Source organism: Mytilus californianus, unplaced genomic scaffold (assembly GCF_021869535.1).
Source record: "Mytilus californianus isolate M0D057914Y unplaced genomic scaffold, xbMytCali1.0.p SCAF_9, whole genome shotgun sequence".
Taxonomy (NCBI): Eukaryota; Metazoa; Mollusca; class Bivalvia; order Mytilida; family Mytilidae; genus Mytilus; species Mytilus californianus.
In genome coordinates, this window is record NW_026262745.1 from 85,003,641 (window position 1) to 85,015,984 (window position 12,344).

The following is a 12,344-nucleotide window of genomic DNA, read 5'->3' on the forward strand; positions in this document are numbered from 1 at the left end:
TCGAGATCGCCAACAAGCCGTCGACAGAAGCAGTCTTGACCTTGTTAAAAAATTAAAGTACAAGTTTTGAATTGTGGGCGTCAAAATTTACGAACCGAATGTTATTTGAATGCAGGCAAAGTGTATGAACAGTATTGAATAATTAAACTTAGATATATGGCTTTGATAATTGTATATATATATAATGTTATAATTTATAAGTCCGTGTTATTGAAAATCAGCTGATATCCAAAAGAGTTTTATCCAGTTTCCCTGGTGGTAGTTGAAAATGGTATCACGTGATGGTGCTATCAATTACAGAAATAACAGAAATAACAAAGTATGTCATGCATGTGAAGAATGAGTCTTGAATTTCACTTCAAAATGAAATTCTACGTAGGAAATATGTGTTTTGATATAGTACAGGAAGAACAGCTTTCATTTAAAATGCGAATAAAATAATGCTGCATAGCTTTATATGGTTATTTGAAGTCTTGTATCACATTTAATGTTCTTGGGTTTCACAATAATGTATGCACATACTATATTCAGGTTGTCTGTACTGCCATTGCAGTCGCACTACATTACATGTTCCTTGTAGACTTTGCCTTGATGTTAGGAGAAGGCATTCAAGTGGCTATTATGGTTGTTATTATTTTCCGAAGAGAGTCAATACTTCAATGGATGCTTCCATTATGTTACGGCAAGTGTATTAAATATTATGTAAAACTCCATCACTTATTGAAAATATCCAACGTATTCAAAATTCATTTGACAAAACCATTTTATTCAATCTATAGCAATCATTAATCTTAAATACCATGTTTGAGCTCAATGCAATAGATGTTTTGAAATCGAAAAATGCTTTTCGTCTTAACCAAATACATTAGAATCATACATAAAAAAGACAATTCCAGTGTATAGTTAATAACTAACACACTTCAGAAAATTTATGTATCTGAGCATAAACAAAATTTAAAAAGTTAAAAAAATAATATCTTTTTTAATGATGGAGAAGCTGTCAATTGTACACTGAAATATACGAACAGAATAAGTTCTTAAGGAAATGTATGTATATTATGGTTAGAACCTAATAAGAAATAAAAATTAGTAAATATATTTTTCATAATAATCTTCATATATGCATGATATAGCTGCTATGATGACTTGTTTGTTTGGTTGCCCAATACATTTGCCTCATCTTCTGTTATATATTTCAAGGATGCAACCTTTGATTTTTAAACAATGCATATGCTCCTATATATTTGCAGATTCTACAAAGTGCTATCTAGACAATACTTATCATAAATTATTCAGAGTTAATCAGATCATGAACTGTTTTGCATTGTTCATGTTGTATGTATCTTTATAGTCAAAAAGTGGCAAAGTCCTGTACTTGCGATCACATAACGAATACAATCAAGTTATCATCCTGCAAAACGATATGATTTAGTTATTTTTTATGTTCAGTTGCTCTGACACATTATCTTATACCGATACTCTTTGTTAAAAAAACACAATTTATAATCATATATATCTAGCCAATGCTTGTCATATTTTATAAAACAGAAGCCTTTTTAAACAGTATGTTGACCGTATATATGAAGCTTTTATTTTATTCAGTTTATATGATCTGTGGTGACATTTTACATTTCAGTTATACCAGCTGCAATTGTGAGCATTTCTGCAGGAGTTACAAAGTTACAAGGTTATGGTAACCGTCAGTTGTAAGTACCTAGAGATCATAATTTAATGCGGACATTATATTTTAAGAACTCAAACCACGGTAAAGCGCAGCGTATTTCATGACCTTATTCTTATTAATAAAAAAGGACAAATAATATAATGAGACAAAAATTTACATAAATTTTATAGTTTGATACTAGTAGTTTATCGTAGAATTCACCAAGATCCCCTACCCCCGAAAACAATCGGAAAAAAAGACAAAGCAGGCAAGTGTCTCACATTTCCATTTACATTGTGCTACAGTAAATATTGATTACTATTTCATATCATTTTAGTTGCTGGCTGACCGTCGAATCAAAATTAATATGGGCGTTTGTAGCACCAGCACTCTTTGTAGTCATGGTAAGTTTAAAGCATACGTTGCACAATGTGTAGATGATTGTTGAAACAAAATTACATATTCTTTCAAATGACATATGTTTAAAAATTTTCTAACTGGTTAAAACAACTGTGAAAATTTGATAGAAATCATACAAATCTTATCTGCTTTCATCTATAAATAAATGGTTGAATCTAGCTTGCGATGTATTTGATCCAATCAAGTAATACGTTCTGAGACATGATTTACTTATTATTTTTATGAAACGAAAAACACTACAAAATGCTCCATAAACATGATAAAGAAGTTTAGTGAATAAAAAGAAATAATCAAAATTTTCCTTATAGGCTCATAACATATGTCTTTAAGAATTGTCGTACATAACTGGAATTATTGTCTTTAATCATATCTTAATGATATTGTTTGGAAATTATGGATGTGGTCATTTTGATACTCCCTGTTTATTTATAAACTTTCCTAGAATCGTTACGATTGGTTTATAATACAATATGTATTCAATAAATCTAACATAAGATAATACATTATAAACAATTAGATCAAGAAACGATCAACATTGTTCAAAACGACTTAGAACATGACACTTTGAATTGACATTGTGAAGACCATACGGTGATCTACAAACAACTATTGGTGTTTGTTTTTCTTGCAGTCCGATTCTTTACATTTGATATTAATTAAAAATGACAATTTGAACAATTAATAAACCCCACAATATGACCAGAGAATTCATTTGATACAACATCGACTATAAATCCCTGTATTGTTTTCGTCAACAAACAGTAATAGAATATGGGGTATCCATCCATGAGACAAAATCAGAAAATACAGATAACCTGTTCTGTTACTTAATACTATTTTACACTTCTCAAAATCAAAATTAAGTGTATGCACCTTGTGCTGTTATTTATAAGATGCATTTATATGGGTTTGTTTTTTTATCACTTTTAGTCACCGCCACTTGTCTTTTTTTGTAATATGCATGCTGCTCAGTTTTCTGTGTAATCCTATGATGTTTTAAGTTCGTTTTTACATTTTAACCAATCTCCAACTTCCCAACTGTGAGATTAATCTCCCTTCTGCCATATCGTATGGTATTTACATATCTGAATGATGTTATGGTCATTTATGTCCACACTATATGGACTTTATAAGCAGGAGTGTGTTCTATTTTTTTCTTAAAATGTCCTGTACCAAGTCAGGAAAATGGCCATTGTTATATTATAGTTCGTTTCTGTGTGTGTTACATTTTAATGTTGTGTTTCTGTTGTGTCGTAGTTCTCCTCTTATATTTGATGTGTTTCCCTCAGTTTTAGTTTGTAACCCGGATTTGTTTTTTTTCTCAATCGATTTATGAATTTCGAACAACGGTATACTACTGTTGCCTTTATTCCTTACACAAACACTGTTCCAACATATTTATGACGAAAATCGACTGAAATCGACACAACATTATCTCTACGGTCACCATCGGTAATTGGTTGACCGATACGATATGTCTGTGTTTCAAATCACCAGCAACGTGTTTTCGTAGCAGTCTTAGATCTTTAGATACCAGGATAGCCGTTAAACTGTAATTGATGAAAACATATAAAATAGAACTTATTACATTTCAAAGAGCGGAATAGGTCGAATTCCTACCAGGACTGTCAATTTCTTTTTTCAATACCTATTGTTTTTTTTGCAACACATCACTGTTTTTTTTTATTATACAGATGAACATGGTTATCCTGGTAATAATGATATATAAACTGCTGACAATTAGAGGACTTTCAGCAAAAACACTCCAACAAAAAGCAAAGTAAGTACATATAAGAATTTTCTTTAAAAAATGTCTATACAATTTGTTATCTTTCATATAAATAGAAATCAGTGAATTGTTTTGGTGAAACATGTAGGATACATGTAGTAGATAAAAGTTGACGATTTGATCTCGCATCAATTTTTCTATTTTCAAATATCTCCAGTTTGTATTTATGGTACACAAAATTGATATCGGAACTATGTACGACATCACTTATTTTAAGATGTACATATTTGTCATTAAATTAAACAAGATATTTGAAAAATCACAACAGAACAAAAATACAATTATGTAATATCTAATATTATTTCAATGAATTTTGCAATGATTTAGAAGCTAAACCTTCATCAAATATCGTCGAAACAAAGAGTTTTTTTCAAGCTGAAAAAAAAACAAACCATATTTGACCTGGAATTAGATAAAATCGTTTTATGTCTTAGGGGGTTGCAACCCTTGTTAAATTAGAAGATGTGGTATGATTGCATTTCTAAACAGTTTTGAAAAAACAACGATATTTGATTTCCGATAAGCAGTTTACAAATGATGCATATGAATTATGCTATATATGTATATGACCTTTCGTCCACCTCTAATACCATAGAATAGACACTGTAATGAACTGAGACATTTAATAAACTTGTCAAAAGAAGTTGTTACAAAATTATACAGTTGACCAAAATTATGTTATGTTATCATGGTTATCATACCTTTTATCTATATCCTTATCTCTTTTAATTCATAGGGCAGGAATCAAAAGTATTTGTGTAATTTTCCCACTGTTCGGAATAACATGGGTACTTGGTGCCTTTTCAGTAAACGAAGACCTGGTTGTATTTCAATACCTTTTCGCAGTATTCAACTCGCTTCAGGTATAAATAAGCAATGATACAATTAATTATGCATCATTTCTAAATGAATGCTGAATTACATTTATGTTCTCATTTTTATGATAAGACATATGAGAAAGGTAGATGATACATTTCAAACTTTATGTGTTTGATCCATTCAATACGGATTATCCGTAGTGTCTCATTTAACACAAACGCTTGACAATGGTTTTAATGAATTTGACATGTGCTTCGTGAAAGCTGACTGTTTACCTGAAACAAGCGGGTCTCCTAAACAAAGCATCAAAACTTATGTTTTTAAAAGGATAAGAATATCATATCAAACATATGAATATAAATCATTCAACAATGAACATACAAGGTCATAGTATTGTGTCATGTACTACATTTATACGCAAAACGGGTATCACTTCCTCATTTCTGCACATAAACATTATGTAAAGCTTACTTTAGTAATACTTGTAGGACACCTTTTAATAATTGGGATCTATTTAAAAAAAGGAACAGTTGATTAAATAAGCTAATTACATTTCTTTAAGACTAAAAATTCAAAAGCGAATACACACAGCGTGTCATATTTTTACTTTACATTCCAAATTATCTAAACTACTGAACTGGTCAGAGGTGAATTGAGTTAAACATGTTATTCTTATTGAAACATAGATTTACGAACGTATGCTTGATACAAATGTATGTAAAAAAAATGGCTTTCTTCCTTTCAACCTCGTCTTCCATCTTGTGCAGTTTGAAAACAAATCGTGACAGTTACAACTCCTTTTTCGTTTCAGGGATTTTTCATATGTTTGTTTCACTGCTTTTTGAACCAACAGGTAAGCACATTCAACATTTGTATCAAAAATTAAATGATATTGAATATATAGCAAATTAAAGGCTGTATTTACGTTCATCTATTCTAAAACCTATTTTCTTATCCAAATATTTGTTCGTTAGATTATATTTTATTATGAATGCTTTTTTAAATTGCTCTTTTTATCAACTATTTTGATTGATAAAAACAAAGATATGACATTTTTATTTTTCGGAAATTCTTCAATCCCAAAGCAGAACATTACACCAGATATCCAAATTTTAAAGCAAAATTCATTCATAGGTGATCGCTTCGATTGTATCTCGCAGATTCGCTTTGAGTACGGGAGCTGCTTGGGTATTCGATCCCCTGCCAGTTCAACCCAACCCCCTCAAATATGGAAGTTGCAACTTTTTTCCTAAACAGGTTAAGTTTCTTAAAAGTTAAAGATGGACCACGGGGATATGTCTAAAATTATGATTGGACGACTTGGCATGATTTAAGTTTTATTCAATCGTTTCAGATCAGCATGACCTTTTCATTTCAAAATGCATTTTCTAGTGGCTTCATGTAGTATGATCAAAATATCAATAAATGCACGCAGTAGGTTGCAAGTAGGATAAATTCAATCAAATGCGAGCTTACGAGAATGAATGACAAGTCAATTGAAAGTTCAGATCAGACGTACAGTCGGATAGGAACAGACATTACCGACCAATAGATTTATAAAATAATATGATTTTCTATCTTATCTTCCGTTGTAAACGTGATTAACTCTGCAACAAAATGGTAAAATAAATATGTTTTCTTGATATGCGGATGTCTGTAATTGAGCGTTGCGAAGTTGAATGTTCTGCTGTAATTAAATCAAAAGTTCACATGTGCAAGTTTACATGACATTTTAGGTTAAACAGGGATATGAACATTTTCAAAGACGGAGAAGGGCTATTCGTTTGATGGAATCGAAATCATTAAGTAGTTCAGTAAGTGAATTTCTAATTTTTCATAACATAATTCCAGTTACAGATTACATGGAAATATAGACAAATCGTTTAATTGAAAAAGGTTTGCTTGATACATTTTCCAAAGAACATAATACGGATTCTTTATGTATTTCAAAACCAAAATGTAAGGCGCATGCTTTCTCAAAGAATATCAACTTAAGAAATGCTTGATATTAAAGCAAAGTATACAATTTTAAAACAGTGTAATACATCATGAGTCTTGACCATTGACTCTTGTGGAAAAAAAATAACCATACATAATAACATTATTTCCTTTAACATATTAAGTAAAACTTGATTTAAAAACAATGCTTGGATTTGGGTCGTAAGGATTAATTAAAGCCAACAAACCGAAATTGCAAAACATTAAATCGATCGTTTTGTACTTGTCTACATTGTATAGGTCCTTTTTTTGTTGCATTCATGTAATGAGGTTGCGGAATTCATTAAATACGACATCTTTTGGCATACTGATTCTGTAAATAGACTTGAATTAAAAAATCAACATATAATTAATATTTTGTTATATTGAAGACAAAGGACAAATATAATAATATTAATCGAATATGTATCGCTTCACTTCCAGGATTATCAAACAAGGAAGACCCGTGTTAGCACCGATCAAACCAGTGAAAATCGAGGTCGGTCAAATGAAGAAGAAATATTAAAAGGACGAAATTACGCTTATACCTTTAAAACTGATTCCAAATTCTATAACCCCACTTTTTCGCAATAATTTGATTAATATGCAAAGCAGAAATGAAATACTAGAGAATATGTATGTAATTTTAACCTCTGTGAAGAGGAATCACGAAAAATCAGATTTTTTTTGACAGACATACATATACCCATACACACATAACAAAATGTGACGCCAATTTAATCAAACTATTTTTTTCGATAAAATTATTTATGTTGTACATTAAATCCCATCATTCCATACCATACAGACACAGTGTACAAATACCTTGCTACAATTCAGTAAAAAGTCGACTAGTTCCCTGCTCATTTTTCTTTTTGGTAAAATAAGGAACGATTACTTTCTACATTTGAGATTGGGTCTAAACTTTCTTCAACCTGTCAAGAAATGTCAGGAGAACTGGTCTAGAGCAGTCTGTAGATCAGTTCTCCTGACCAATTTAGAGTAGTTATTGACAGAGGCAGTTTAATCGTAGAACAGTTTTGGACTCTTCCTACCTAGAACGGATTCGAACAGTTGTATCCTTAAACAGAGTCCTGCAGTTGTACCCTAGAACAGTGTCGGACATTTCTACCCAAGAACAAATCATGATACTTACATCTCTAGAACAGTTTCAGACAGCTCTATTTATCAATATAGTTATTTATTTAATAGTTTACTTTAATGTTAGTTATTTAATTAATCTTAGTATTTGTTTGACGTTTTTCCTATTTTATTTTTTCATTTATTAAAATGTTTTTGATTTATTGATGTATTGCATTATTTTCTGCTTTCATTTATTATATAGAATAAATAGAATCCGTCATTGACTATAGAAGTGAAATTATATATAACTGTTCAAAATAAAATAGTTCAGTTAACAAACACAAATAAAAAAAATAATGAACAACAGAAAAACAACAGAATCTGTAACATGCTTGTGGAATAACCTTCGTCTTACTTTGAATGAGAGAGTTGCAATTATTCGTGAAGTTGTAGTGTACAATTTCATAATAAACTGACTGAAAAGTAACAGTCAAATGTACGACCCAATCACTTTTCATACCATGGCACAGTTGAACATAATTAGGCTTGAGTGTTCCTGATGAGGTTGACATTGAAAAGCACTTCGAACGCACGAAATTATTAATAAAAAGTGTTATTTCTATTATGAAATTTTATTTTTAGAAATGAAATGAATTTGACCTTTGCCGTTTATTTTTTCATCTATCACTACAAACCAGTAAAGGTCTGAAATGGCCTATATCTGTACTCGACTGTACTGATTTTTACACGACCAGTCTGAATTGGTCTGAATTTTACTCGACATTACTCGACCCCAGTCTTAACTATACTCGACCGTACTGATTTGTACTTGACCCTTATCTTTGTCATTGAAAATAGTCTGAACTATTACTCGACCAGTCTGAAACAGTCTTAACCCATTCTCGACCTGTACTAGACCAATTTTTTCAGTCTAAACCATACTCGACCAAAGGTCTGAACAATACTCGACCAGTCTGAACCATACTTGACCAAAAACCCTATACTTTTTTTTAATTTTAGCTGTTAAAATTAATTTCTTTTTTGCTGACATGACAACAGCCACAATAAAATAAAGATATATATAAAAACATATGTTTACATCCTTACATGATTCTCAGATTTATCAACTAGAGATAGTTAAATTAAATTATCTTATATAATAATTTAATTATATTAATTTTAAAGTTTTAGAGTTTTGTTAAAAGAAAGATTTTCTTTTAACTAAAATCCACACCTTTACTGAGGGTAATAAAACCTTATTAAGGTGCTTCTTGTTTGGCATGTGTTTTTTTTTAAAACTTAATTTTCCTAAATTCCTAAAGAAAAACTACAAAGGTTTCATGGTTACATACAATAGGTATATAATTATCTTTTTAATGATGTAACAACAGCCAAAAAATCACTGATATTGTTTAACCTTATATTAGAAATATATCTATTTTTATTATAATTTGGGATATATTATATATAATATATATCAAAAAGGAATAAAAAAATTAAAGAAATAGATAAAATTTTTCTTCTGATTAGTGGTAAAGTATAAAGTAATACCTCCTGCTTAGGGCAAACTCATTAAAAAGATCACACCTGGTCAGAGAGTATTAATTTCTAATTAACAGTCATTAAAAATTGCAACATCCTGTAAAACTTAAATCGCAAGGCCTTTTGAATTCACTAGATAAGTAATACACGAGTTGAAGAAAAAAGGCTTTCTTTTTACCTGTAAAACACACATGTACTGAGGTAAATAAACCTTATTAAAGTGCTTCTTGTATGCCATGTCTTTAATTTTGACAAAATTTATTTTTTTAAATTTAATTGAAATAAATTTTTTCTGCAACTTTGGAACACATTTCCTTTTTTAAATGGTTATCAAGGATTGCTATGGAAGTTCTATTATGATTATATTAAATTCTTGGTTTTACAAAACAAAGGTGTGATTTATAAAATTTATTAAGTTGCTTTATATACTATTTTAAATATATTTTAATAAAAAAAAATGTTCACTGCATTATTAACTAAACTCAACTGATTCCATAAATCTATACTAGGCTTAAGTAAATGGTGAAAATTGTCAAGTAACCATAAACTATATCTGAAACATTAAAAAAATTTGAATAACATTGAAAATATTAGTCACAATTCAGTTTTAAGATTATTTGATCAGCTTGTTTTATTTTAATTTTAAAGGTGATATATATATATGTAAGTGTTGATAAATATGGTGTTGAATTTATATTATGTTTATTGTGAAATTTTGGTTTCAATACCATATTGAATACATTTTAAATTTAAAATTGTTGTTCAAATTTCTAGACAGGGGAAATAGCTGTTAAAACAGTTCTTAAATTGATGAAATACAATAGACAGATACAAAAATTAGGTCTGGGTTGGTAAAGACTTAGTCGAGTATGGTTCAGACTAGGTCCAGTATGGTTCAGACTAGGTCGAGCACGGTTCAGACGAAAATAAAATGGTTAAGTACTGGTCGAGTAAAGGTCGAGTACAAGTTCAGACTGTTAAGTATGATTCAGACTACAGTCGAGTATTATCAAGTAAATTTCAGACCAATTCAGACTGGTCGAGTAAACATCAGTACAGTCGAGTACAAATATAGGCCATTTCAGACTTTTACTGGTTTGTAGTGTATAGTCTTCGATAAATAACAAATGCATACACACAATCTCATCATATTTTCATGTTCTTAATGACATCTTTGATTTATGTATTTTACCTTTTTATATTGTGCTGCTACATGTACATGTAGATCCTGAAAGACCAGATATGGAGCTGTGTTACTGTAAAGTTTAGTAAACATTACAAAACTCGTTGAATTTGGTCCTTGTGTGAAATAAATTCAGAGGCAGATTGGTCCTAAATCTTTGTATAAAACATGTAAACATTAGTATTATTATCAAAAAACAGCAAGATTTTGAGCTAAATAACTTTTTATCTTTATTTTATTTCAATATCTTATTTGAACTTTTTTAACTTTTGAATTGCACAAGGTTCGAACAATTTCATATAAAGACAAAATTTGACTCTGTTGTTGAAAAAAAATACATGGCAAGTGGAAAAACATCATTTTATACTCTTATACCCTTATTTATACAATTTGATAAATATCTTGCCAGATTATATTAAAATCATTTACCTTTTAGTCTGTTTACAAAAGTGAACTTTTACCTATTCGGATTTTTGTGAAGATCCTTGTTCCATTTCCAATTTTACAGGACGACGAGAAGCTAAACATTGGTCCTGTTTATATAACACACACTTTTGTTTTTGTTGATTTTTCGGTGGTTCACATGACAGATCTTTCAGAAGGACGTACCACCATAATATATCCTCTTTCTGTGAACCAAACAGTTTGAAATTTTTTATGAGTTGCTAATAGTATGAGACGAGGAAGAGATTCAAACACAGAGATAAATTGTTTTAGATGGTTTCATGTCTTGTGTAGTTGCATTAAATATTTTCTTTGAAGTATCCGAAGACTTACTAACAATCAATTCGAATTCTATACGAATATGTTATGAATTAACCTAAGACTGTACCAAAATCAAACAAGTATGTAAATGCATGACAGGATTTGTAAATGAAGTTGAAGTTACAAGATACATGTGTATTTTGTAACATCAATCAGTGTAATTGAAAATTGAAAGTCGATCATAACTGTCTTTGCGGCTTTAGGTCATTCATAGTAGAGAGTTGCGGATTGTAAATTCTAGCGTATAATATTTCAACCAACAAAGTGATGTTGGATTTTTAAATTTTCTTTTTTATTTTAAACTTGATTAAGTGTTTTTAACCGGTTGCATAGAATACACTTTATTATCCACAAATTTGGGTGTATCTTATAGTATTTTTTATTATTCAATGTTTGGTGTTAAAAAAGTATTAAATAATTAAACACCAAAGGTTAAAAGTCTTTGACAATAAGTATGTTGATGTGTTTTTATCTATTGCTCTGGAAAATTGATAATTGGGAAGTTAAAGTCATCCCGTTTATCATAGAATTTAGTGTAATGTTTATAAATGTTTTAAACGCTCAGTTATTACAGTAAGAATTAATGAATCATCAGACAATTTTGAACCCTATAAGCATGTTGATGTGTTTTATCTCTTGCATTGTGTTTGTTTTTACTCTTTAAACGCTCAGTTTTATAGTTGATATTACGAGTCTTCAGAGAATTTTGGACCCTATGTATTTCAATGTAAAAATTAGCATGCTGAACATATATTTTATTCGTTGTATGTTTGTGTTTAAAACCGTTTTTCTATTAAAGCTCATCATAGGGTTTAAGTTGAGAGGCCAATTTCAACCCTTAAGGATAAAATAGAAATGTAAAATCTTACAAATATTTATTTGAAGCCGATCGGAAGTGAAATACAATCACATCAACAAAATAATGTCAAAATATATACTATATTTCGTTGATCCGTTTATTTGACAATCGCCAATGGCAGCCAGCAGGGTTTAAGAACATCCGTTGTTCGACCTGCTAGTCAAATGCGTTTTGTTAAAATAAACTTTTTCAGTTTTTTGGTCTTTTGGAAAGTGTTGTTTGTGCTGTATTTAGACCCCTCTAC

At 30.0% G+C, this 12,344-nt stretch overlaps 1 protein-coding gene across 1 annotated transcript in view; it reads left to right on the plus strand.

The window, feature by feature from the left end:
* The window catches only part of LOC127716698 (adhesion G protein-coupled receptor B1-like), a 33,510-nt gene extending 25,538 nt beyond the window's left edge, over window positions 1-7,972 (plus strand). Inside the window, exons 19-26 of the mRNA XM_052222929.1 lie at window positions 532-682; window positions 1,637-1,706; window positions 2,001-2,067; window positions 3,778-3,863; window positions 4,609-4,735; window positions 5,503-5,544; window positions 6,428-6,505; window positions 7,113-7,972. Of these exons, the coding sequence (XP_052078889.1) occupies window positions 532-682; window positions 1,637-1,706; window positions 2,001-2,067; window positions 3,778-3,863; window positions 4,609-4,735; window positions 5,503-5,544; window positions 6,428-6,505; window positions 7,113-7,262 (771 nt within the window). The 3' untranslated portion in view covers window positions 7,263-7,972. The remainder of the gene's footprint in view (window positions 1-531; window positions 683-1,636; window positions 1,707-2,000; window positions 2,068-3,777; window positions 3,864-4,608; window positions 4,736-5,502; window positions 5,545-6,427; window positions 6,506-7,112) is intronic.
* The last annotated feature ends 4,372 nt before the right edge of the window (window positions 7,973-12,344 follow it).